A 27,896-nucleotide genomic window follows, 5' to 3' on the forward strand; every position below is an offset into this window, starting at 1 on the left:
GAGCTGTGTAAGGACATCAGGGATAAAATTGTAGACCTGCACAAGGCTGGGATGGGCTACAGGACAATAGGCAAGCAGCTTGGTGAGAAGGCAACAACTGTTGGCGCAATTATTAGAAAATGGAAGAAGTTCAAGATGACGGTCAATCACCCTCGGTCTGGGGCTCCATGCAAGATCTCACCTCGTGGGGCATCAATGATCATGAGGAAGGTGAGGGATCAGCCCAGAACTACACGGCAGGACCTGGTCAATGACCTGAAGAGAGCTGGGACCACAGTCTCAAAGAAAACCATTAGTAACACACTACGCCGTCATGGATTAAAATCCTGCAGCGCACGCAAGGTCCCCCTGCTCAAGCCAGCGCATGTCCAGGCCCGTCTGAAGTTTGCCAATGACCATCTGGATGATCCAGAGGAGGAATGGGAGAAGGTCATGTGGTCTGATGAGACAAAAATATAGCTTTTTGGTCTAAACTCCACTCGCTGTGTTTGGAGGAAGAAGAAGGATGAGTACAACCCCAAGAACACCATCCCAACTGTGAAGCATGGAGGTGGAAACATCATTCTTTGGGGATGCTTTTCTGCAAAGGGGACAGGACGACTGCACCGTATTGAGGGGAGGATGGATGGGGCCATGTATCGCGAGATCTTGGCCAACAACCTCCTTCCCTCAGTAAGAGCATTGAAGATGGGTCGTGGCTGGGTCTTCCAGAATGACAACGACCCAAAACACACAGCCAGGGCAACTAAGGAGTGGCTCCGTAAGAAGCATCTCAAGGTCCTGGAGTGGCCTAGCCAGTCTCCAGACCTGAACCCAATAGAAAATCTTTGGAGGGAGCTGAAAGTCCGTATTGCCCAGCGACAGCCCCGAAACCTGAAGGATCTGGAGAAGGTCTGTATGGAGGAGTGGGCCAAAATCCCTGCTGCAGTGTGTGCAAACCTGGTCAAGAACTACAGGAAACGTCTGATCTCTGTAATTGCAAACAAAGGTTTCTGTACCAAATATTAAGTTCTGCTTTTCTGATGTATCAAATACTTATGTCATGCAATAAAATGTTAATTAATTACTTAAAAATCATACAATGTGATTTTCTGGATTTTTGTTTTAGATTCCGTCTCTCACAGTTGAAGTGTACCTATGATAAAAATTACACACCTCTACATGCTTTGTAAGTAGGAAAACCTGCAAAATCGGCAGTGTATCAAATACTTGTTCTCCCCACTGTATATATATATATATATGTGTTTACAGTAAGTGTGGGCAAGAATGAGACAATTACAACTGAGACTACCACTATAGATATTATACATTTCAAGTCTCAAAGCTAAGGCGGATTTTCAATGTCCATTCCAACATAAGAGGACATGGTCTATTCCTGTTTTTCCTCCAGATTTTCCTTCCCAACTTTCCCTGACATAGTGTTGTGAAACGTGAACAGCGTGCTGATTAAAAGCTTAAGTTCTGAAACCTGCAGGGCTGCTGTCCTCCAACACCAGAGTGGCCTGTCTAGTTGACCCTCTCTGGCACTCCATCATGTGAGAATAAAAATACTGCCTAATCAAGAGGAATCCCCACAGCTTGGACAATCAATAACCAATGAAGACACATGGCTTGGCCATCATTGGATTGTGTCTGACAAAGCTCAAACAGAGCAAATTGATCATCCAGCCCCCACCTCCACAGCACAGTAAACTACTAATGTCTGTTATTGGCCATGCTTTTCACAGATGTTGCAAATACAGGATGGTTTTAGTGCTTTCAGTGATTTCCTCCAGAACAGTGTGTGTGTGTTTCAGGGTAGTGCTCTCCCTCTGCAGTGATGGTGGGTGAGAGGGATCCCTTTCCTCAACACTGGGTCCCAAGGTCCAATCTCTATTGTCATGTCCATGTCTCAATGAGAGACATTTGCAGCTTATACTTTGATCTAGTTCAGCCCAATTGTCAAAGCTCTCTCAGCTTGAAGAAAAATGTCCTTCTAACAACACTTAAAGGCAAAAAACAAACAAATGTACATGCATGTTGAATTACAGAACGTTGTGCAAATCACAGAAATGGTTCTCATAATACTTTGTCATTATGATAGAAAATTCAACCAAGACAACAAAATGGCTTCAGATACTATGATCCCTACTGTTTCTGCTGTGTTGTCAATGTCAGTGCTTTCTTTCAATTAATGCTGTTTTTAAAAAACGATTCCAATGTAGCTCATTATGTGACACAAAAAGACCAAACCAAACAACGCCAGACTCAGACACTGACTGCTTCACAAACAAAACAACGCATCATATTCAGACAGTTCTTAAATATATGTTGATCGTCAAGCAAATATGGCTGACTGGACAGGTTAGGGTAAAAGAAACACGCAAAAAACAACATAAGGAAACTGAGGAGAATCAAGGCTGAGAGAGAGAGAGAGAAAGAGAGAGATCGATAAGACAGGAGTTGGAGTAGAAGTGCAGCATGATGACTGGCGTGGGCGGCCCTGGTAGGGTGGTCCTAGTGGTGGGCATCTCTCATACGATCTTCTTGATGCTGGGCCGTTTGAAGCTGCCTGCACTGCGCTGTTTCTGCACCTGGCTGGCAGAACCATGGCGTGTACGTCCGCTGTTGCTGTGACCCGTGGTCGGAGAGAGCTCCACGTTCTCCTTGTCGATGCCTGCCGGAGGACGGACGAACACACACGCCATCAGGTATAATATGTCACACTAATAATTGAGAAACTATTCTATTATATAATTCTACAGAAATGCTAACGCTTTTGAGACATCCACCTGAAGAGTGTATATAACTACAGATATTCTCTGTTATATACAAATCCAACAATAGGGGGAGTAGTCAACCCATGGACTGATGTAAGTGCTCCAACTTATCGCAACAGGGTTGCTCTGTGTTTTGAACAAACAGAACATATGGTGTACGGGCATTGAAACATTATGTACAAAGACTTCATCACAAACGCTCCAGTAGTGTTGTTGGGCTTTGTGATGGGCCTCTGCTACCCCCCACACACCTCTGAGAGGCTGTGTCGTGTGCCTGGGAGTGAGGAGCAGCATGGGGACGAGGGGCTGTAATACCTGGCCGGACGAGGTGTGGGGTGAAAACGGCAGACTTAGAGCAAGGCAGAGAAGCTTCTCAGACACAGAGTGGGAAAGAAACAGGAGGGAGTGACCATGGCAACCCAAAAAGAGGAATGACAGGAAACAAAAGAGCAACATGATTAACAAAAACAAAACATAACAAAGAGTGTCAGAAATCAATCATGACGGGGAAAAAAATGATTCATTCAGCATTCTCAGGTGTATCAGACAATATGGTTTAGATTATAAGTATACATACTCCAGTCTATCTGTATAACCAAGTCTCTTTAGTTCCAAATAAAATGTACAATATACATTCTTTCTTCCAAATAGGGGCATATCATGAATTACTCAAATGTTCTTCAAGACTAAAACAAATGAAACATTTCCAAAAGTATATAGACATCCAGTATAATATTACATTTTCAAATAAAATAGAGAATAGAATATGTTCTGAACACAAATGTGGATGCTACCATGATTACGGAAAATCAAGAATGAATGGTGAATAATAATGAGGGAGAAAGTTAGAGGCATAGATATCATAACCCCCAAAATGCTAACCTCCCCTGTTACTGGTACTGCATCAATTACTTTCTCACACATCATTATCACCATTCATTCAGAATTATCTGTCATTAATTCATGATTATCACCATTCAGTCATGGTAGCATCCATAAACTATAAGTGAATTTTTCCAAATACTAATGACACCTTCAAAATGGGGGACTAGATGCATAAAGTGCTTTCATTTCTAAACAGTAAAACAGATATGTATGAAAATACCCTCACAGAAAAGGTGACATTCTGTACTGTCGCCTCACATCAAACTTTTGATGGAGTATAGAGCCAAATTAAAAGTTTTAGCTTCTGTCCAAATAAATACATTGTGGGGTGTATATAGTTTGTAGTTGTACCCGTCATTTCTAATGAGACAAATTGGAGATTGTTGGAGATGGTCTATAAACTACACCGCATCAAGCATAACAAATGAGGAAGAAAAGGGAACAAAAACATGAAATTAAATGTGTATGAACACTAAATAATACATTTTGAGAATATCATGCATTAATTAGTTAAAGAGAGAATAAGCCTTACACATGGCCCAGGTTGGGGAACCACTATGTAATGCTACATATAGTGGATGGAACTTTTCAGATGATGTTGGATTCAGTTGGAAATGGATGGATTGGTAATTTATATCTCTCTCTAAGTATGTGTTTGTTAGCGCAAGTTGATTCTTCTGATTAGTCTTTCCATTTTACCAAACAGGCCAGACTATATTAAGACGAAGATAAAATGCAGACAGGTCAATGGATCAAATATTTATTTTGTTTGAGATAAAGGTTACTGTAAAGTATCACAACTATTCCTTAGAATCAAATCTGCCAAGAGACAGAAGGGCTGGATTTGACTGCATGTGTTCGTGTGTGCGTGTGTACACTGGTATCTGTGATCAGACCTGGGGAGTGCTGGGAGGTGGCCAGTGAGGTCATGGAGTTGGAGAGGTTGAGGTTGGCTGTGATGCTGAGCTGGCTCTGGACCGGCGGGGGGTAGGGCGACGTGGGCGTACGCAGACACTCCTCGCTCGTCTCCTCGTCGATCCCCGGCAGATACGTGTCAATCAAAGCATCCAGGAACTTCACTATCAGCTCAGCGTAGTCTGGGAACTGGGTTTGCTGTTGGCACAAGCAGAATGGAATGTCATTTACTAACACTGACAATAAACCTTCCATACTCTAAAGAGGCAAATGAGTTGTGTCTGCTCACCTTTGAGAAGGGCCCAGCGAATCTCCATAGACCGTTAAACCCAAAGCCTGAGAGAGAAACAGAAGAAACACTGATGAGTATTAAATTGGCATTTTCACTCCAGAACCCATAGTTGTAACTGTATGGAGGGAGGAGTGGGTGGAGTCTCACTCTGCAGGTAGGAGGGCTGGTACAGGGGGGGTGACTCCTCGTGGTATACCATACTCTGCACGATGCCATGGATGGGGTTTAGGAGGTTAGGGTCCTGGCACAGTGATAGGAGGGTGTTGATCTTTGAGTCCAGCAGGTTATGACTGGAGAGAAAACCACAAGATATGAAGGATGAAAGTTATTTACGCATGCGTACACATTAAAAGGGGATTGGAAAAAAGACATACTTTATTGGGTTGAAACGAAACACTTACACAACTGGAAAGACTTTAGGGAAGACAACACTAGCTTCAGCTAAAAACTCGTAGAGGATTCTCTGGTCAAACTCATCTGTTGTATTCTTCACCAACGTAGCCTATAGTATAGAGGCAAGCATGTTAGAAATAGGCACAAACTAATAGAGGAAGTGGGAGAGAAGCGGAGTGAGTGGTCTCACCAGGACAGTGAGCAGCAGAGCCTGGATCTTGGGGTCTGTGAGGACCTCCTCATCCAGCAGCACGTTGGACTCTGACACAGACACCTTCCTCAGGGTATGGTGGGAGATTCTTTGGGTCGATTCTGTGGAATGGAAGGGAGGGGAGGAGAGAGCGAGCGAGGGTGTGTGAGAGCGAGCGAGGGTGTTTGAGAGCGAGCGAGGGTGTGTGAGAGCGAGCGAGGGTGTGTGAGAGAGAGCGAGGGCGTGAGAGAGAGCGAGGGCGTGAGAGAGAGCGTGAGAGAGAGCGAGGGCGTGAGAGAGAGCGAGGGTGTGAGAGAGAGCGAGCGATAGGGACCTGTGTCAGTTTCAAAGAATCTGCAGTTGCCACAATAATTTTTGGACTTATAAATGAATTATATGTACCCAATGATTCTTGAAGAAAATATATATATATTTTTAACCTTTATTTAACTAGGCAAGTCAGTTAAGAACAAATGACGGCCTACCCCCCCGGCCAAACCCTCCACTAACCCGGACGATGCTGGGCCAACTGTGCGCCGACCTATGGGACTCCCGATGACGGTTGGTTTTGACACAGCCTGGGAACTAACCAGGGTCTGTAGTGAAGCCTCTAGCACAGCAATACAGTGCCTTAGACCGCAGCGCCACTCTGGAGGCCCAATATAACTTATAAAATGCCTCATGAGCTTAGTTCAATTGTTTTACCCCACCAGGACCCAAAATAAGGTTGTTTTACTCCAAAGTAAATGTAAAGAAACACTTCATAGCCTCAGAACATGGTTAAAACTATAAATTTGATATCATGGATTGTCAGTTCTTGAATCAGTGGCGGTCTATGAATTTGAGATTGGTTAAATTTCTCCAGCCCCATGCCTCAGCTTTTTACCGAAACAGTGGCGGGGAAAACGCTTTATTATTGTTTCAACTACGGATTGCCCCTTTAACATCAGTGTCAACAGCCACAATCATTGTGTAAGTGTCTGGTATACAGGAGAGAAACTGACCTGGACACTCATAATCGTTCTCCGCCACCCTCCTCATCTTTGGAGGCGTGGTGATTCCAGACTCCATCTCTGGCCTCTTTGGTGCTTTACTGTCTGATATCAAGTGATCAAAACTCTTCCTAGTGCCTGGTGAGCCAGCGTTGAAAAACTCATGTTAAACAATGGGGCATACATACATAGGTCAACTCCCCATACGTAAACTAGTACATACCTACAGTGGGGAGAACAAGTATTTGATACACTGCCGATTTTGCAGGTTTTCCTACTTACAAAGCATGTAGAGGTCTGTAATTTTTATCATAGGTACACTTCAACTGTGAGAGACGGAATCTAAAACAAAAATCCAGAAAATCACATTGTATGATTTTTAAGTAATTAATTTGCATTTTATTGCATGACATAAGTATTTGATACATCAGAAAACCAGAACTTAATATTTGCTACAGAAACCTTTGTTTGCAATTACAGAGATCATACGTTTCCTGTAGTTCTTGACCAGGTTTGCACACACTGCAGCAGGGATTTTGGCCCAATCCTCCATACAGACCTTCTCCAGATCCTTCAGGTTTCGGGGCTGTCGCTAGGCAATACGGACTTTCAGCTCCCTCCAAAGATTTTCTATTGGGTTCAGGTCTGGAGACTGGCTAGGCCACTCCAGGACCTTGAGATGCTTCTTACGGAGCCACTCCTTAGTTGCCCTGGCTGTGTGTTTCGGGTCGTTGTCATGCTGGAAGACCCAGCCACGACCCATCTTCAATGCTCTTACTGAGGGAAGGAGGTGGTTGGCCAAGATCTCGCGATACATGGCCCCATCCATCCTCCCCTCAATACGGTGCAGTCGTCCTGTCCCCTTTGCAGAAAAGCATCCCCAAAGAATGATGTTTCCACCTCCATGCTTCACGGTTGGGATGGTGTTCTTGGGGTTGTACTCATCCTTCTTCTTCCTCCAAACACGGCGAGTGGAGTTTAGACCAAAAAGCTCTATTTTTGTCTCATCAGACCACATGACCTTCTCCCATTCCTCCTCTGGATCATCCAAATAGTCCTTGGCAAACTTCAGATGGGCCTGGATATGCGCTGGCTTGAGCAGGGGGACCTTGCGTGCGCTGCAGGATTTTAATCCATGGCGGCGTAGTGTGTTACTAATGGTTTTCTTTGAGACTGTGGTCCCAGCTCTCTTCAGGTCATTGACCAGGTCCTGCCGTGTAGTTCTGGGCTGATCCCTCACCTTCCTCATGATCATTGATGCCCCACGAGGTGAGATCTTGCATGGAGCCCCAGACCGAGGGTGATTGACCGTCATCTTGAACTTCTTCCATTTTCTAATAATTGCGCCAACAGTTGTTGCCTTCTCACCAAGCTGCTTGCCTATTGTCCTGTAGCCCATCCCAGCCTTGTGCAGGTCTACCATTTTATCCCTGATGTCCTTACACAGCTCTCTGGTCTTGGCCATTGTGGAGAGGTTGGAGTCTGTTTGATTGAGTGTGTGGACAGGTGTCTTTTATACAGGTAACAAGTTCAAACAGGTGCAGTTAATACAGGTAATGAGTGGAGAACAGGAGGGCTTCTTAAAGAAAAACTAACAGGTCTGTGAGAGCCGGAATTCTTACTGGTTGGTAGGTGATCAAATACTTACGTCATGCAATAAAATGCAAATTAATTACTTAAAAATCATACAATGTGATTTTCTGGATTTTTGTTTTAGATTCCGTCTCTCACAGTTGAAGTGTACCTATGATAAAAACTACAGACCCCTACATGCTTTGTAAGTAGGAAAACCTGCAAAATCGGCAGTGTATCAAATACTTGTTCTCCCCACTGTACATGGATATTCTATGGATATCCAAGTCATCCTGTATGAATGTGTATAGTCTAAATACCTCTGATCAGTTGTCACATGTTAAAACTCCTCTGTTGGTCAGAGGCCTGGATCTAGCAGTAGAGAATGACTGACAGGTGTCTTACCCAGCAGTTTCTTAGTGTTTGCTTGGGAAGGCTGGCCCATGTCCAGGCTCATGGACTTCCGTGTGCGCGGGCTGATCTGCCCCCCCGTGGGGTAGTGGACCACTAAGTAGCGCTCCGACACCTTGGGGGACGTCCACGGCTGACTCTCCCTAAGAGTTCTGACACAGAGGGAGGGGAGGGAAGAACAAAACATTCTGAAAAGGTGAACACATACACATAAAATTCCTCTTTGACATTGTTCGATACAGCGAGAGACAAATTCTGCTTAGTCAGCTGGTGCTGCAGCTACTCTATCAGCCTCTACATCAACTCAGCAGTTAGCCCTGTTGTCATTCACCGGCAGCTGGGGTCGCTGTGGTGCACAGAGTACGTGTCCATGGGAACATTCTCCATGGTAACATCTGAGAGGAGCAGGGACTTTCTGTGCTTGAGGCTACAGCGGCTCCGGACCTCCTCTGAGACAGTGAGGAGAGCTACACACAGACATTTCACAGGTCAATTCAATACTACATCAGTCTATTTTCTACACAGAAACAGTTGCCATGCGAATAAAGAATATCATTGTTTAAAGACAATATGAACAATCCTACTATGGCTGAAAAATAAAAGTATGGCTTCATTGTGGAGCTCTCCGTTAACTCACCTGCCAGGTAGGCCACACTCTGGGTGTTCACCTCAAACTTGTCACAGTTGAGGTGTTTTCCCACCAAGGCCAGCAGTGTGTGGAGGATCCGGATGGTCCGCGCCACTGTGTTGGGGGAGGGGTGTCTGTACCCTAGACAGAGAGGTGGGTGGTTAGACAAAGAGCTAAACCATGCAGTCCCCGGCCGACCCGAGGCTTAGACGCCCCCATCTACTTACCTTTCAACAGATGACCCACTAGTGCAAAGTTGAAGTTGGAGTTGAAGTTGAGGCCCACGAAGTGGTCCATCTGTTTACAGTGCCACTCCAGAGGCTTCCTGATCTCCATAAACACCTCCTCTGGACTCTGGACAGGGAGAAACGGGAGGAACACACACACAATTCAAGTTAGGGAAAGATAATGAAATCAAAGTGAAACTGTAAAATGTTTATGGAATGTTTATGGAAGACAAACCTTCTGAATGGGTATGTCTAGTACCGTGTGTATGTTTGTGTGTTTAGTACCTTGTCATTGAAGACCCTGAGGCTGTCCAGTGTGTGGAGGTTCTGCTCCAGCAGAGCGGTGCCGGCAGAGTAGAGGTTGACCTCATCCAGCTGGAGCACAGCCACGGCCACCCAGAACAGAGCCTTGTGCATGGGGGAGTCCTGAAGGAAAAACACAGGCTGTTATTTACTCTCACCACCACTACTGTCCAACACACAATCACCATCCAACACACGCACACACACAAACTTAGGGCCTTGTGCATAGGCGAGCCGTGGAGGGCCAACAAACACACTTGCAGTCAGAGTGAGTCTCACATGACCATTTACAGCCAACATCCATTGTCACTCAGCAGCCAATTCACCACATACAGGCCAGGGCCAAAATAACTTCCCTCCTCTCGGTCAGCCTGCTTCAAACATGTGGGTTATACGCAATAGAATGTGGTTCGCAGGCGCACACACACACACACACACGAGGAAGTTAGCTCACCAGAACATTTAGCACATCTCTTAAATTAGCCTTTGAGAGTTGCCATCTGTGTGTTTGTGTGTACCTTGTTGAGGAGCGGCTGTAGCTTGGTGAGAGCAATGACTGTGGCTTCTATTAACACCTGGCTGTTGTAGTTATCAGGTCCCTTTAGACAGCTCTCCAGACCCTATGGAACCCAAGACAGCTGGTCAGTTCAGTCTGAGCAGCACAGGTTATACAAACAGACCCTTTCAACAGACAGGATCAGACACCGTACAACTACTCCCAATACTTGTAGCAGAATCTATTTGAAAACGTGCGAAGTTACCACTAGGAGGAGTGATGTTCATACGGACTTAGAATGTCACTTAACAGATAAAAAAAGTACACAAGATGCAAGCGCAGTTACTTGAAGTGATAAAATAAATGTGTGTTTTTCTCTAACAAAGACACAGTACAAGATACACTACATATACATGTGACAAGATAGTACAGTCATTCAGGAAGTGGTTTCCATGAGATGTCCTAATTCTGGGTATAATATGACGTAGCGAGCAGCAGGGCAGAGTGATGGGACACAGACCCGGTCTATGCTGAGCAGGGGGCTGGCCTTGCTGAGGATCCTGATGATCTGTTTGATCTGGCCGTGGGTCACCCTCTTACTGATGCAGCCAAACACCACCAGGGCTCTGGGCTGCAGGGACGGGTTGTACTGGAACGCAAACCTGACAGAGGGAAGGGAAAGGGAACGAGGGAGAGAGGAAGAGCATGCCTTATAAAAGCCAATCAAGTGGTCTGAAGCCTCTTTACATTGCTCTGACATCATCAGAAAATATGTACGCTAAGCATCAGGTAATTGATTTAGAGCAGACAGTGTGGTTGGCTCCACAGAGTCAGTGTTAGTTAGAAGAGGGTAAAATGTGGTGTGAGTTTACCATACCTCTGAGCCAGCTCTGTCCACTGGTCCAGCCACTTACAGCTAGGAATGTCCCTCATACAGGCCTTGTGGAGGAGGGGAAACACAATTATGAGCATGTACAGTACCAGTTAAAAGTGTGGACACACTTACTCACTTAAGGGTTTTTCATTATTTAGACTATTTTCTACATTGTAGAATAATAGCGAAGACATCAAAACCATGAAATAGTACATATTGAATCATGTAGTAACCAAAAAAGTGTTAAACAAATCTAGATATATTTTAGATTCTTCAAAGTAGCCACCCTTTGCCTTGATGACAGCTTTACACACTCTTGACATGCTCTCAACCAGCTTCACGAGGAATGCTTTTCCAACAGTCTTGAAGAAGTTCCCACATATGCTGAGCACTTGTTGGCTACTTATTTATTTTTTTACCTTTATTTAACTAGGCAAGTCAGTTAAGAACAAATTCTTATTTACAATGACGGCCAATTTTGCGCCGCCCTATGGGACTCCCAATCCCGGACGGTCCTTCACTCTGCGGTCCAACTCATCCCAAACCAGTTCGGATGATTGTGGAGACCAGGTCATCTGATGCAGCACTCCATCACTCTCCTTGGTCAAATATCCCTTACTCAGCCTGGAGGTGTGTTGGGGCATTGTCCTGTTGAAAAACTAGTGATAGTCCCACTAAGCGCAAACCAGATGGGATGGTGTATCGCTGCAGAATGCTGTTGAAGCCATGTTGGTTAAGTGTGCCTTGAATTCTAAATAAATCACCAACAGTGTCACCAGAAAAGCACCCCCACACCATCACACCTCCTCTTCCATGCTTTACAGTGGGAACCACACATGCTGAGATCATCCGTTCACTTACTCTGCATCTCACAAAGACGCAGCGGTTGGAACCAAACATCTCAAATTTGGACTCATCAGACCAAAGGATAGATTTCCACCGGTCTAATGTCCATTGCTCGTGTTTCTTGGCCCAAGCAAGTCTCTTCTTCTTATTGGTGTCCTTTAGTAGTTGTTTCTTTGCAGCAATTCGACCATTCACGCAGTCTCCTCTGAACAGTTGATGTTGATATGTGTCTGTTACTTGAAATCTGAGAAGCATTTATTTGGGCTGCAACCTGAGGTGCAGGTAACTCTAATGAACTTATCCTCTGCAGCAGAGGTAACTCTGGGTCTTCCTTTCCTGTGGCGGTCCTCATGAGAGACAGTTTCATCATAGTGCTTGATGGTTTTTGCGACTGCACTTGAAGATACTTTCAAAGTTCTTGACATTTTCCGGATTGACTGACCTTCATGTCTTAAAGTAATGATGGACTGTCATTTCTCTTTGCTTATTTGAGATGTTCTTGCCATAATATGGACTTGGTATTTTACCAAATAGAGCCATCTTCTGTATACCACCCCTACCTTGTCACAACATAACTGATTGGCTCAAACACATTAACTTCTTATGGCTGCAGGGGCAGTATTGAGTAGCTTGGATGAAAGGTGCACAGAGGTGCCCATAGTAAACTGCCTGCTCCTCAGTCCCAGTTGCTAATATATGCATATTATTATTCATATTGGATAGAAAACACTGAAGTTTCTAAAACTGTTTGAATTATGTCTGTGAGTATAACATAACTCATATGGCAGGCAAAAACCTGAGAAGTTCCACTTCCTGTTTGATTTTCTTTTGAGGTGGCAGATTTTCAACAAAGCTCTCATTGAAATTACAGCGAGATATGGATGAGTTTTCACTTCCTACGGCTTCCACTAGATGTCAACAGTCAATAGAACTTTGTCTGATGACTCTAATGTGAAGGGGGGCCGAAGGAGACAGGAATTAGTCAGGTCTGTCACGAGTTGACCATGCTTTCACATGCACTTTCACATGCGCGTTCACATGAGGAGGACCTCCGTTCCACCGCTCTTCTGAAGTCAATCTAATTCTCCGGTCGGAACGTTAATCAAGATGTATGTTAACAACATTCTAAAGATTGATTCAGTACATCGTTTGACATGTTTCAACTGACTGTTACGGAACTTTTGGACATTGTCACGTTATAGTGGACGTGCTTTGTGACTTTGGAATTGTTTACCAAAAGCGCTAACCAAAGTAGCTAATTGGACAAAAATAACGGACATTATCGAACAAATCAAGCATTTATTGTGGACCTGGGATTCCTAGGACTGCATTCTGATGAAGTTCATCAAAGGTAAGGAAATATTTATCATGTATTTTCTGGTTTCTGTTGACCCCAACATGGCGGCTAATTTGGCTATTGTTCTGAGCTCTGTCTCAGATTATTGCATGATTTGCTTTTTCCGTAAAGTTTTTTTGAAATCTGACACAGCGGTTGCATTAAGGAGAGGTATATCTATAATTCCATGTGTATAACTTGTATTATCATCTACATTTATGATGAGTATTTCTGTTGAAACGATGTGGCTATGCAAAATCACTTGATGTTTTTGGAACTAGTGAATGTAACGCGCCAAATGTAAACTCAGATCTTTTGTTATAAATATGAACTTTATCAAACAAAACATGCATGTACTGTGTAACATGAAGTCCTATGAGTGTCATCTGATGAAGATCATCAAAGGTTAGTGATTAATTTGATCTCTATTTCTGCTTTTTGTGACTGCTATTTTTCGCTGGAAAAATGGCTGTGCTTATTGTGGTTTGGTGGTGACCTAACAATCGTTTGTAGTGCTTTCGCTGAAAAGCATATTTGAAATCGGACACTTGGTGGGATTAACAACAAGATTACCTTAAAAATGATATAAGACACATGTATGTTTGAGGAATTTTTATTATGAGATTTCTGTTGTTTGAATTTGGTGCCCTGCACTTTCACTGGCTGTTGTCATATCGATCCCGGTAGCGGGATGCAGCCATAAGAAGTTTTAAGAAGGAAATAAATTCCACAAATTAACTTTTAACAACGCACACCTGTTAATTGAAATGCATTCCAGGTGACTACCTCACAAAGCTGGTTGAGAGAATGCCAAGAGTGTGCAGAGCTGTCAACAAGGCAAAGGGTGGCTACTTTGAAGAATCTCAAATATAAAATATATTTAGATTTGTTTAACACTTTTTTGGTTACTACATGATCCCATATGTGTTAAATCATAGTTTTGATGTCTTCACTATTATTCTACAATGTAGAAAATAGTACAAATAAAGAAAAACCCTGAAATGAGTAGGTGTGTCCAAACTTTTGACTGGTACTGTATTATACCTGTATTGTATACCTGTACTGTATTATATTATGAAAAACATATTTTTTAAAACAACTTTTAAATTCTAGACTGGATTTGTGTGAAGGCAAGTAGAATATTGAATTTGGTTAGTGTTCACCGAACATCTAGACCGGTACAGACAGTAGTGTCATGCTATAGTGATGATGTAATGGTAAGTGATTATGTTAGTGGGGTGATCTCCTGACCTCCATGATCTCCAGCAGGGCCTCAGTGACGGTCTCTAGGGAGGAGAGGGCGAAGGTCTCCCTCTCGTAGGACCCGGGGGAGAAGGAGCGGTCGCGGTAGCTGGAGCGGAAGGCGATGACCGCAGCAGACTTGACCTTACTGATGCCAAACAGCAGGTAGAACTTAGGCAGGGAGAACTCTGTCAGGCTCAGCCTCAGGACCTGCTTGGTCTCCTCTGGAAGAGAGAAACACACATGGGAATAGTTATCACTGAGTCTCAGCAAGGCTATACATCAAGAAAAAAAATCTCTAGCTATCCAACTGCTTTCAAAACACTGAATCAACACGACACTGATCAACCCTCTGCCTTTTAATCATGTTCACTTCTCCCTATTTCTGTCTGTCTGTCCTCAGTCTACAGCCAGGGTGCTGTGTGTGTGTGGCTTCCTCACCGCTGAAGTTGAGCTGGGAGCAGGTACAGAGGGAGTGGATTATGTTGATGACCAGGCCGTGTGTGGAGGCTCGTAGGGACAGGGGACCGGTGGCCACCAGCAGAGTGACCACATGGAACAGGTAGGGCAGGTGAGTGGCCACGTCCAGAGAGTTGTTGAAGGACAGCATGAGCATGTAACGGGCCAGGATGGCGATGTCATCCCACATCAGGTGCTGCTCCAGGGTGGGCGTGGGAGACAGACACGTCTTATCGATGATCTTACACATGCGGATGATCACCTGCCAGACAAACAAAGGTCGGGGTTAAGGTTACATCAAAGGTCGGGGATGTTACCACATTTTACATCCTATCTATTATCTCTCCCTTCCACCCAAGGGAAAGAACAGAATGACTCAGGACTCTCATGTCACCTAGCATCTCTGGGAAGATCCATTATCCCTCCTGTTTTTAAAGGTTACAGGCAGAACTGGGAATGCATCAAGTAATGCTTTATATCCCAGTCTGGTGTTGATCCATTGTACATTCACAATATCTAAACGTGTGTTCAGCTTTTTGCCTTGACATATGAGAATAGATAGAAGAGAAAAGAGACGTCACCCCGACAGACTGGCCTTTGTATTCAGAGGTTATACTCTTCCTGGCACTAGATCACATGATCAGCATTGTACATTTTTTAAAATTATTTCACCTTTATTTAACCAGGTAGGCCAGTTGAGAATAAGTTCTTATTTCCAACTGCGACCTGGCAAGACTACTTCATTGGGCAATACATTAAACTCCCTCTTTCTTTCTGAGAAATCAGCTCAACAGTCAAAAGGAAATGATAAATAACGCAGACCACCAAATGACAGAAATAGTTGTGACACAAACAGCACTGTTGTTGAGAGGTACTGTGGTCATGTTAACTGGAAGAGTTGTTCAATGTCAGCGTGCCAGGGTAGGCACTTGGATATGTGTCTGCCTGCATGTGCAGTTTGTGAGATTTAAAAACAGGCTTCATTCATACTGTAGGAGTACAAATCCTAATCTGTAACAATATGTAATATCATCTATAACATTGGATACTGTATTAGCTACTATTAATTCAGTGACATTACAAGATCACAACTTGCCATAAAGAAGTATAAGGAATGCACATAACAGACTTTTCATGGCATTTGATAGGAAAACGGACATCCGGAAATTCTTTATTCATCTGTAGAGGATCTGTATTGATGCTTGCAGCAGATATTCTTGTCTAGACTCAAGTCACAGAATCAACCTTTGAAGGGAATAGCCTGTGCAGGGTTTAAACTATGAAGGGAATAGCCACAGTGGTAATTCCTGAGGTGTGTGTGTTGCTTACCTTGCTGGACACCAACTTGACGTTCCCTGAGGCCAGAGCCACAGCCGTGTCGGCCATCACCTCAGCCTTGATAGATCCCAGGCCTCCTGTAGCGCTGGTCTTGATGAAGCTGTCCAGCACCACGTCCAGCAGGTCCGTTATCTACAGAACAAGGATGCAACAGGACCTCAGCTCAGAGACTAAATAAATTCCCCTCCATTACTAACTAGTGTATTTGTCTCAAGTAATTTCTATTTCAGAATGCCAGCATCTTTTTCAGTCAGACCACAACATCCCGCTCAACAGAAACACGCAAAGATACGTGTTTCATGATTTTCAGGTGGCTAGCATGATAACAGGTTGAGATCTGAAAAGTACAGGGACGCTGACAAAGAGAGTTATTTGTAATACCTACATAAGGGGATAACACACTCTCATAATATCTGATAAGGCCTCTATAACATCCTGAACAGTGAGTCCACTGAATCCTTCAACCATTTTCCAGATCCTAAATCAGCAGTAAAATAAAGCCAACAGCAGACTGGGCTGATGGATGGAGTACTGTACGGCCTCAATAACAGCAGACTGGGCTGATGGATGAGTACTGTACGGCCTCAATAACAGCAGACTGGGCTGATGATGGAGTACTGTACGGCCTCAATAACAGCAGACTGGGCTGATGGATGGAGTACTGTACGGCCTCAATAACAGCAAACTGGGCTGATGGATGGAGTACTGTATGGCCTCAATAACAGCAGACTGGGCTGATGGATGGAGTACTGTACGGACTCAATAACAACAGACTGGGCTGATGGATGGAGTACTGTACGGACTCAATAACAGCAGACTGGGCTGATGGATGGAGTACTGTACGGACTCAATAACAACAGACTGGGCTGATGGATGGAGTACTGTACGGCCTCAATAACAGCAAACTGGGCTGATGGATGGAGTACTGTATGGCCTCAATAACAGCAGACTGGGCTGATGGATGGAGTACTGTACGGCCTCAATAACAGCAAACTGGGCTGATGGATGGAGTACTGTATGGCCTCAATAACAGCAGACTGGGCTGATGGATGGAGTACTGTACGGCCTCAATAACAGCAGACTGGGCTGATGGGTGAAGTACTGTATGCCCTCAATAACATCCAATATACTGGTTGGCTGATACATGGGCCAACACCCACACAGAGCAGAGAAGAGAGATGCCCACCTGTCCCAGACTACCCCAGATCTTAGCCTGGATAGAGGGGTACATCTGCTTCTCGTTGATGGTCATGGTGATGAGCTTGTCCAGGATGGCAGTGACCCGCTGGCGCTTGGCGTCGTCGTTGTGCTTACAGAACCTCACCAGGTTGAGCAGCCAGGGGGTCATGTACTCCAGACACAGGTGCTTCAGCTCAATACCTACACACATCAGAGAGGATGTTACAACGTGTGCGTGTGTGCGCACACACACACACACACGTGTGTGTGGAGGGCAGGAACAAGGATACTGACTGGATTTGCTGAAGCCAGAGATGCACTCCTCCAGGAACTCCAGGGTGAGGTGTGGTTCGTTGGCGGCCAGCGTCTTGCTGATGGACACTATGAAAAGCGTGTTGTTGGCAGGGATACACAGCCCTGAGGTCTCCAGCAGCTGGCCTTCTATCTTCAGGTTGAAGGTGCAGGTTAAGGCACACAGCAGGTTGTAGGCTGCAGACCTGCACACAGCAGACAGAGAGAGAGAGAGAGGGAAGGAGAAGAAAAGGGTCATTAGTAAGCATAATCAATGTATGATTCAAATATCCCTAAGAAGACTGTCAGCTCTCATAGTCCCACCAAAATCTAAACATGTATGACTATTTTCCTCAGCTGTGTCTGACCTGAGGCTGGGGTCAGAGCTGCCCAGGTTGAGCAGGGCGATGTTGAGCAGGGTGCCTGGCACGTCTTTGGGCCTGATCTTGGTGTGCTGGGGGATGGAGTCTGGCTGGGACAGCTCCCAGCGCGTCCTGATGTGGATGATGGAGTGGACGATGGCCTCACACTCCTGGTGCATGAAGGTGAGCGGTGTGCCTTGGTTGGCAATGGTCAGGGTGAACTGGTTCTCGTCCACCAGGCAGATCTCCTCGATCTCCGAGGCGTAGTAGATGTCGTTCAGGAAGACCGACTGGCCCAGGACCCGGGTCCGCTCTGCTGATGTCACCTGGACCGCTGTGGAACCCACCTGGGTACATAAAACACAGAGACATTGAGAGGGAGTTACTATGCTAGCTGGCACACAAAATGGTACCATTGTTCAAAAACGTTGACGCTCCCGACTCCAGACCATATATGCCTCCTGGGGACAAGGATTCAATCTGTCTCAGCCATTTCTGTCATTCTTGTCTGTGTCTGACTTACTTTCAATGATGTCCCACAGCCCCAAGAATATGTAAGAAATGCATTACATTCTGAATCTACTGACTCCCTCATGTCCTAACCTTGATGGAGACCTTGGTATCCTTGTGGGCCAGTTTGAGGGCGTTGTGGAACACCTTGAGGTCCTCCTCCAGGGCTAGCGTGGCCGCAGGCAGCTTCTGCTGGTCAGGCTCCACGTGCTCCGCTAGCCGCGCCGGGGAGTCAATGAACAGCAGCTTCTTGCTCCCCTTCAGGCCTGTCAGCAACCTCTCGTGATACTTGGTGTACTCCCTCACCCACGTGTTGCAGTTGTAGATGTAGATGGCCGCCACATTCTCGTAGGCGAAGCCCGGGAACACCACGAACCACTTGGACAGGAAGTCGGTCTTGAAGCGGTTGCTGGGTCCGGCGTGGGTCAGGTCCACAACGATCTCATAGGGCTTGGCGTAGTAGGGCTTCAGGGTCAGCAGCACGTGGTAGATGAGGAGATCACCATTGATCTGGCCAGTCTTAAATCTGGGAGGGTGAGGAGGGAGAGAGGGAGGCAGAAAGGGACATCACAGAAGCATTTTTAAGTCCTTGTAAATTGAATAGGGTGCAGGGGACAGGAAATGTGTGTGAGTCATGCCAACCTGATTGAGTCACAGTTCAACACTTGACTCGGTTGGAAAATTACACACCGACAGTGTGGGCTAATAAGCAGACAGCCAGCATGTTTTCACTTCCTCTCAACCCCCCACCTGTTGTTGTGTGTTAACCATAGTACTACTGTACCATAGTGCTAACCATAGTACTACTGTACCATAGTGCTAACCATAGTACTACTGTACCATAGTGCTAACCATAGTACTACTGTAGCATAGTGCTAACCATAGTACTACTGTACCATAGTGCTAACCATAGTACTACTGTAGCATAGTGCTAACCATAGTACTACTGTACCATAGTGCTAACCATAGTACTACTGTAGCATAGTGCTAACCTAACATAGTAGGCGTAAAAAGACACCTGAGCGTAGTCCCCACATCTGTTTTTCAGGGGAAACAGAAATTTGGTTGAAAATATTGGATCCCTGAAAAATGGAAACATCCGCTTTCTTCCAAACCCACGGAGAGTGCCATAGTGCTACCCCTCTGAGTGACCAAGCTAAACATCACACAGGAAATCAAGTAACTAGCTTCAAATAAATCAGCAAAGGAGAAGTGAGAGAGGAACAGGAAACTGGTCATTACTGAATGAGTATGCTGACGTCGAGGGTGTCTTTCACACCTCTCTTCTCATAGGCATTTCTCGTTTCTGAAACTGGTCACACATACGACTGGGCTTTTTGAATCTCTGCCTGGATTCTCTCGTGTTAGGAAGTACCACACAGACTGGTCAACTCCATCAAGGTAAGTGATATCAACATGTTCAAGAAAATAAACAAAGTTTGAAAATAGTCTACCTTCACAGGGTGGAGGGTACTGTGTTGAACTGAAGGACAAGTATCCCTGAGGGAAGTGGTTTTTTGTAGTGTATTATTTTGAGATCCTAACGATAAGGAGATTCAGTCTTGAGATTTTGTACATCATACACATACATTATAAAATCCAGTTTATATTGACCAGAATCACTTGATTTAAATTTCTGGGAGATGGAAATTGCACAATGAAATACAATTGTATTTGTCACATGTGCCAAATACAACAGGTGTAGACCTTACCGTGAAATGCTTACTTACAAGCCCTTAACCAACAATGCAGTTAAGTAAATAGAGTTAAGAAAATATTTACTAAATGTTTTAGTTTTTAAAAGTAACACAATAAAAACAATAAATGAGGGGGTACCGAGTACATGTGCGGGGTACAGGTTAGTCAAGGTAATTTGTACATGTAGGTAAGGGTAAAGTGACTATGCATAGACAATAAACAGAAGTAGCAGCAGTGTAAAAACAAAGGGGTAGTCAATGCAAATAGTCCGGGTGGCCATTTGAATAATTGTTCAGCAAAGGCAGTATTTTTTTATTTTAAAAAATTAAATAAATGTATGTACTGGCGTAAATTGGAAGTGAATATTGATCATCAACTCTCAAATGCATTCTGGGCAAAACAAATGAATAAATGGTTTAACAAGAAAGCTAATTCAATGAATTAATATATTTTAAATCTCAGATTAATACCAATCATCATTGTCACTCAGATCTCGGACTGCTGATCAAATGACATCAGACAGTATGGAAACTGACACTCACACATGAAACCACAAAGGAACTCAATGTGTAAGAAAAAGCAGAACTTGAGATGCTATAATACTTAGAGGGTCACCAGTAAACCTCACCATGATCTCTTTTTTCCCTTTTTCCCATAGAAATATGAATGGCTCCCGGGTCTGCCTCTTGCTGTACTATGTGGTACTCATGGGAACATCAGTACTTGCTAATGACGGTAATATTACTTCTGATAAAAGCTTCACAAGGGAGCATGAAAATGGAACTGAGGCTAACCCTAACGCAACCATGGGACCTTCTGGAACTACACATTTACCACAATTCAACAGTTCAACACTTTTTCAAGCAGAATCAACAACGCCAGCTACACTCAACACCAGAGAAACATCTGGAACCAATAGCCCAGTGAACACCAACAACACACCATCCAGAGCCAACACCAAACCTAGTGCCTACCCTCCACTTAAGGCCCAAACCAGCCCCACGTCCAGCCCCTGCATTGACTGTCTGTTGGATAAGAAGGAGGCCACCATCCTGCTGATGGTGGCAGGTGGCCTGGTGGTCCTGTGTACCATCCTGCTAGTCTCCACCGTGGTGCTGTCATGCCAGGTGTGCCACCTGAAGCGCCAGCCCCGCATCAGCAGCCGCCCCACCCGCAGCAACGTAGACCTGGTGAGTGGTACTGGGTACTGGGGCACTGGCCAGAGGACCAAGGAGAGGCCTGACTCTGAGCCCAGTGAGACCAGCCTGATGATGGCAGAGCGCAGACAGACCCAGGAGGGGGAGAACGGCAAGACAGACAAGGGGCAAGGGAAAAATGAGATGGCGAAAGACACACCCAAGAAGGAAGAGAAGAAGGAAGCCACGGAAAATGGGGCGGCAGCAGCTGCAAACCCTAGCCAGGGGAGCCCAGTCACTACCACCACCAAACAGCCTGCAGAGCCCTCTGACCCCACAGCCACAGCAGTCTCTCCCCAATCACAAGCCTCTAGCGACGTTGTTGTGGTGGTGGGGTGAGGGCTCTCACATGGTGACCTCCTCCTCAGACCTTGGACCAGAAACAAGCTCAAACCACTGGCCAAACTGTCCTCAGCTGCATACTGATGATGGGAACAGCACAGTTTTATACAACAGCTTCTATTGGCATGCTGTAGAGATTTGCTTTTGCACTGAGTGTTTGCATAGTGATTGTTTGGTTTTGTATTTTATGCTCGCATTCTCATTCAAAACGTATGAAATAATTACCATTATGATCATGTCTATACAAATGAATGTACCACAAGAAGTTGAATATCATGTGAATGTTTAATATTTGTATGAATGTATTTTTGTGTAACAAAAATAGTTATTAGTTCAAATGTATAGCCATCATCAGTGTCACTGATAAGAGGAAATGACTCCTGTTTTGTCTAGTGGTTGTATCACAGCTTGCTTGTTGTCACAACTCATCTGACATTTCCCTCACTTCTCCATTTTTAGACATTCTAAATTCTGCAAAATTACAAAACAGAACCAACCAGCACTAAACTGTAGTATCAGCTTAAGTAGACAATTTAAAAGGAACTGTTTTTAAGCCACAAACCTCTTCCAGAAACTCTCACAATGTTTTCCTACAAGTCAACATCACTTCCTTGGTCTTTTCGATACAGTAAAGAAGAGTTCAAATGTTTCTGCTCTAGCTTTATCTGCCCTTCCGTTTCTAAGCCTTTCTAACAATAAAGAATTAGGACACTTCCTGAGTGTTTCTCTGCTACTGTGTGTCTAAGAGACAGCTAATTGCATGCAAGTGTGCATGTGGATTAATTACAGCGAGAGGGCGAGAGAGGCTGGGCATTAGTAAGCAGTGTGTCTGTGGGGCAGTAACACCTGTTTTCACTGACCAGAGAGGGGAACTACAACAACGCAGCATAACACCACATTCAAAACTGCTGCACCGCCACCGATACGTTTTATGTTCCCATCCTCTCTCAGATATTTATTCATCTACTTATGGCTGACAGCATGATGAACGTGTGGATTTATTGCATGTCAAGTCTAAAACGGGTTGTCCGTGAAGAGCGCATAATACTGACTACTAACAATTTCAAACCAAAATCAAATGTTATCCATTACTGCAATACGTACATGGGGTACATAACTATTATAGCAAAATATGAACATCTTTGTGCCAGAAAATAAATTCCCTTCCGTGGTGCATTGAGTCAGTGGATTTTCATTGACAGTCCTAGCTAAATCCAGATACATGGAAAGAGGATTGTGTTGGGAGAGAGAGATTGAAGACATTTCTTTGAATGATAGTGATTATGAAACATTGGAGTCAGCAGCCCCCCCTCGCTCCTCGTCATCAGTAGCTACGGGCCACTCTGCACTGCATCCCTACTCCTCTCCTACACCCCTCCCACTTTCCCCTCTAACTCCCTCCCTAACACACACACACTCTCCCAGTGTTAAAATGCAGAGCCTGCAGTGGATGCTCAAGCAGTAGGAGCTTATACCATTTAATGCTACCTGCATCACTGGACCTAAAAGGGACATATACTCTTAATGGTCCATCCTTCAGAGGAAAACAAGAGGGATCAACGACAAAACCAGGGGGAACAGAACAGCCTCAGAAGGTAGGAAAGGAAAAGCAAGAGGGCGTTAAAAACAGTGAATGAGCAAAAAAAAACATCAAACCCTAGAAAATCCCTCTTCAGCAAAGCAGCTGCCACTCCAGTGTGTTAGGAGACAGAGGATAGAAAGCAGCCTTGGGCTGAGGACCATAGAGAGGAGACAAGTGACTGGAATGCAAAGATGAGGAAAAGGTGAGTGTGTCTATTCTCTCTCACACACACACACACACACACACACACACACACACACACACACACGACGACGACCCCCCCCATGGAATCCAAGACAAGAAAGCAACAATGCACACACAAACATACATGACTAGGTGCTACAGTAATTGAATCTTTGCACTACTCCCTGTGCATCATTTCTCTGACTCCGCTTGCTACGGGACTGGCCGGTGTCCCAGTCCTCTCCTTAATCATTAACAAAAACAATCTATTCAGCCCGTTCTAGTAGGAACAACTCCCTGCTCAATAGCTGACACTCACTGATTGGGCTATATATCGAACAGGCTAATTAACATCAGTGAAATGGGACAGCAGGGAAGTCGCACCTCTAGTGATGTACAACCATCTTCTAAAAGGTATCCTCTACAGCCTAATAGCCCAAGCCAATCAGAACATCCTCTTCAAAACAGACTACAAGCCATTCTAGTCAAAGCATCACACTGCCCACTAGTCTGTTGCTAGGGAGGTTAGGGGAACTCCCTTCCTAAATAAATAGGACTGACTGTAGGGGTTAACGCCAAACGTTTAAACCCTACTCACATACTCTATTGTATGCATAATCATGCTGGAGAAGGCACATCTGCAGCACTGTGACGAGTGTATATCTACACATGCTTGATAACTATACCTGCATATTTAAGGAGGTCACATTTGCAGGTGTGTGTAAGTACTGCGGTCATGAGCCAGATGTTAGGGAGCCTCCATGGGGGAGAAAGAGGGCGAGGGTGGAGCAGAACGGGAGAGAATGAGATCTTAACCGTTGTCTCCAGTGTGTTCAGCACAGCTCACTGCAGTAACACAGCCTCTCCTCCACTACTGGTGCAGAGAGGATAGTCTCAATCTGCATCTCATTCACCGTGCTCTTTGTCTACTACCTATGTGGACTATAAGCTTTTACTAATACATGTTACTGCTTTGATATGTAGCCTAGCTAATAGTGGGTTTGCTATCATGTTTCTAACTCATTTATCCTGGTATTTCCCCTGTGTTTCAAGGCGTGTGCTACTGATGCCCCCCAGCGTTCCTCCCCACTGTGTGGCCGTGCTATGGCTGTTGATGCTGCTGGGTCTCCAGGCCCTGGCTGTCTGCCCCCCAATGTGCACCTGTAACCTCAGCCACAGGGAGGTGGACTGTTCCTGGAGGGGCCTGAGGACGCTGCCCCTGGGGCTGCAGCACAACCTGCACTCCCTCAACCTGTCTCACAACCGGATCCACGACCTGGACGGCCAGCTGAGTACCTTCGTCCACCTCCGCACCCTGGACCTGTCCCACAACAGGCTGGTCCGCCTGCCCACCGCTCTGCCCAGAGCCCTGTGGGAGCTCCACACTGCAGCCAACGGCATCCACCTGCTGGACAAGAACGACACAGCCTACCAGTGGAACCTGCGGGTCCTCGACCTGTCCAATAACAAGCTGGAACGGGCCGTGTTCATCAACAACACCTTGACCTGCCTGCGCCTGCTCAACCTCAGCCACAACCGCTTCTGGACCGTGCCTACCAACATGCCTGTCAGCCTGGAGACCGTGGACCTTTCACACAACTCCCTGGTGCAGATGCTGCCTGGCACTCTGGCACGGCTGTTCAGGCTGACCACATTCTACCTGCACTCCAACCGCTTCTCCTCTGTGGGCCCCGGGGCCTTCAGCCAGCTGGGCAGCCTGCGGCTCCTCTCCCTGGGGGACAACCCCTGGGCCTGTGAGCACCAGACCAACATCACCCACCTGCTGGCCTGGCTCAAGCACACCTCCACCCGTGTGCTGGGCTGCCCCTGCCACACTCACTCTGTCTGTGGAGAGCATCCCCTGGCCAGGACTGGAGGGTGGCACTTTGCCTCCTACACTCAGCCTCCCCTGGCTGCTGGTACTCAGGAGGAGCGGAGCCACCCTCCTCCTCCAGAGTCCCTCACCAGGTGGCCTTGGTACCTGTCCGAGTCTGCCCTGCTCAACACTCAGCTCCACAGCAGGAAATCCCCAGGACACCCCAGTGGATCAGAGGACCACGACCTCTTCACAGACCAATACCCATTCACCTCCACCCCTCTAGCCATTTCCACCGTGCCCACTGACAGGTCCCACACAGACAACAGCTTGACAAGCACAGGCGACCCCTTCCTAACAGACACTGCATTTACTACTGACAGCTTCTATACCACTGACAACCCCTCTACCATCACAAGGAGAACAGCCACCCTCCGCACCAGGAGTGTCAAGAGGCCTAACCAGGGTGGCTCCCCGGTACGCAACACCAGCCCAGGCCCCAGCCCCAGGTCTACACTCCCACTACTACTGAAACTGTGGTTCTTCCTGACTCACACCCGGTATGTCCTCTGAAAATTGAAGGAAATGTCTGGAGTTGGAGTAATGTCCTTGTCAGACTTTGGATATACAACTGCACAAACACACAGAAATGAGTATCATTAAACCAACTCCGTTGTTTTCTTCCCATTTTGAATACTGTTAGACACTTACTCAAACTAACTCTTCTGCATTACTTTAATCAATAACAATATACTGTATGACATGCACAGGCAGCATCCATGTACACACCCTGCACACTAACACTACTAGTCTACCACTATATGGCCAGTATCATTTTTGGGATACTGAACAAATACTTTAGTACTCACTATCTGCATAACTCTGTTATCATCATCAACTTGTAATAATTAAAAAGGTCCAAAGCAGCCGTTTTTATCTCAATATCAAATCATTTCTGGATAATAATTAAATAAGAGTGATTGTTTTCAATTAAATTGTTCAAAAATAGCTTCTTAGCAAAGAGCAATTTCTCAAGCAAGAATGTTGCTAGGACTGTCTGGGAGTGGTCTGAGTGGGGAGAGAAAAGCTGAAGACGAGCTGTTCTTTCCAGGGGAGAATGACTGCCCCCTCTCATTGAGCCACGGGAGTTCGAGGCCGACCATGGTACTGCAGGTAATGACTGGAGTGGAATTGGTGGAATGGTATCAAATACATCAAACACATGGTTTCCAGGTGTTTGATGCCATTCCATTTGCTCCTGTCTGGCCATGTTTATGAGCCATCCTCCCCTCAGCAGCTTTCTGCGCTGCAGGCATTGTTAGCAGAAAACAGGATCCCCCATTATAGTGAACGGAAAAATTGTCATCTTCGTGGTCAATCTTTATGTAAATAAAAAAAGTTTTGAAGACAAACATGGTTCCAGTAATTGCTTCTAATACACCAGATGTAGGTCTTTGAAGCAATTATTTTAAAATCGCACACAGAAGTTAAGGATAATTTAGTTGCTAATGGCAGCTGGCAGTACCCTGGTCGTCCTTCAATTCAACTTGAGTTAATCAATGAGAGCGTTATTGAGTCTTCACATAGGAATGAATAGTGCCACGTGATCGATGGATTTGTCCATTCATATATACACTGCTCAAAAAAATAAAGGGAACACTAAAATAACACATCCTAGATCTGAATGAATGAAATATTCTTATTAAATACTTTTTTCTTTACATAGTTGAATGTGCTGACAACAAAATCACACAAAAATGATCAATGGAAATCAAATTTATCAACCCATGGAGGTCTGGATTTGGAGTCACACTCAAAATTAAAGTGGAAAACCACACTACAGGCTGATCCAACTTTGATGTAATGTCCTTAGAACAAGTCAAAATGAGGCTCAGTAGTGTGTGTGGCCTCCACGTGCCTGTATGACCTCCCTACAACGCCTGGGCATGCTCCTGATGAGGTGGCGGATGGTCTCCTGAGGGATCTCCTCCCAGACCTGGACTAAAGCATCCGCCAACTCCTGGACAGTCTGTGGTGCAACGTGGCGTTGGTGGATGGAGTGAGACATGATGTCCCAGATGTGCTCAATTGGATTCAGGTCTGGGGAACGGGCGGGCCAGTCCATAGCATCAATGCCTTCCTCTTGCAGGAACTGCTGACACACTCCAGCCACATGAGGTCTAGCATTGTCTTGCATTAGGAGGAACCCAGGGCCAACCGCACCAGCATATGGTCTCACAAGGGGTCTGAGGATCTCATCTCGGTACCTAATGGCAGTCAGGCTACCTCTGGCGAGCACATGGAGGGCTGTGCGGCCCCCCAAAGAAATGCCACCCCACACCATGACTGACCCACCGCCAAACCGGTCATGCTGGAGGATGTTGCAGGCAGCAGAACGTTCTCCACGGCGTCTCCAGACTCTGTCACGTCTGTCACATGTGCGTGTGAACCTGCTTTCATCTGTGAAGAACACAGGGCGCCAGTGGCGAATTTGCTAATCTTGGTGTTCTCTGGCAAATGCCAAATGTCCTGCACCTGTGGACGTCGGGCCCTCATACCACCCTCATGGAGTCTGCTTC

General features: G+C 45.5%; 3 protein-coding genes across 4 annotated transcripts in view; 2 read left to right on the plus strand and 1 right to left on the minus strand.

The window, feature by feature from the left end:
* Positions 1-205: 205 nt before the first annotated feature.
* The window catches only part of LOC139535701 (neurofibromin-like), a 68,818-nt gene continuing 41,127 nt past the window's right edge, over positions 206-27,896 (minus strand). The window contains exons 36-58 of one of the 2 annotated variants that reach the window (XM_071335408.1): positions 18,594-19,026; positions 17,997-18,337; positions 17,632-17,834; positions 17,345-17,538; positions 16,150-16,290; positions 14,803-15,082; positions 14,371-14,585; positions 10,941-11,002; positions 10,584-10,725; positions 10,086-10,187; positions 9,550-9,690; positions 9,265-9,391; positions 9,047-9,178; positions 8,741-8,876; positions 8,404-8,561; positions 6,439-6,564; positions 5,435-5,556; positions 5,253-5,353; positions 4,999-5,141; positions 4,849-4,895; positions 4,541-4,757; positions 3,011-3,128; positions 206-2,656 (exon numbers count right to left, since the gene is read on the minus strand). In XM_071335408.1, the coding sequence (XP_071191509.1) occupies positions 2,497-2,656; positions 3,011-3,128; positions 4,541-4,757; positions 4,849-4,895; positions 4,999-5,141; positions 5,253-5,353; positions 5,435-5,556; positions 6,439-6,564; positions 8,404-8,561; positions 8,741-8,876; positions 9,047-9,178; positions 9,265-9,391; positions 9,550-9,690; positions 10,086-10,187; positions 10,584-10,725; positions 10,941-11,002; positions 14,371-14,585; positions 14,803-15,082; positions 16,150-16,290; positions 17,345-17,538; positions 17,632-17,834; positions 17,997-18,337; positions 18,594-19,026 (3,841 nt within the window). In that variant the 3' untranslated portion in view covers positions 206-2,496. The remainder of the gene's footprint in view (positions 2,657-3,010; positions 3,129-4,540; positions 4,758-4,848; positions 4,896-4,998; positions 5,142-5,252; positions 5,354-5,434; positions 5,557-6,438; positions 6,565-8,403; positions 8,562-8,740; positions 8,877-9,046; positions 9,179-9,264; positions 9,392-9,549; positions 9,691-10,085; positions 10,188-10,583; positions 10,726-10,940; positions 11,003-14,370; positions 14,586-14,802; positions 15,083-16,149; positions 16,291-17,344; positions 17,539-17,631; positions 17,835-17,996; positions 18,338-18,593; positions 19,027-27,896) is intronic. The other variant, XM_071335413.1, reaches the window with a different exon arrangement.
* On the plus strand, positions 19,738-22,450 carry LOC139535374 (protein EVI2A-like). Its single transcript, XM_071334728.1, has 2 exons — positions 19,738-19,901; positions 20,857-22,450. The coding sequence occupies exon 2, from the start codon at positions 20,861-20,863 to the stop codon at positions 21,731-21,733; it is 873 nt and encodes a 290-aa protein (XP_071190829.1). The 5' UTR covers positions 19,738-19,901; positions 20,857-20,860; the 3' UTR covers positions 21,734-22,450.
* LOC139535382 (oligodendrocyte-myelin glycoprotein-like) lies at positions 23,131-26,240 on the plus strand. Its single transcript, XM_071334739.1, has 2 exons — positions 23,131-23,520; positions 24,555-26,240. Exons 1-2 carry the CDS (start codon positions 23,510-23,512, stop codon positions 25,888-25,890), a joined length of 1,347 nt encoding a protein of 448 aa, XP_071190840.1. The 5' UTR covers positions 23,131-23,509; the 3' UTR covers positions 25,891-26,240.

Source organism: Salvelinus alpinus, chromosome 1 (assembly GCF_045679555.1).
Source record: "Salvelinus alpinus chromosome 1, SLU_Salpinus.1, whole genome shotgun sequence".
In the NCBI taxonomy this organism is placed as follows: Eukaryota; Metazoa; Chordata; class Actinopteri; order Salmoniformes; family Salmonidae; genus Salvelinus; species Salvelinus alpinus.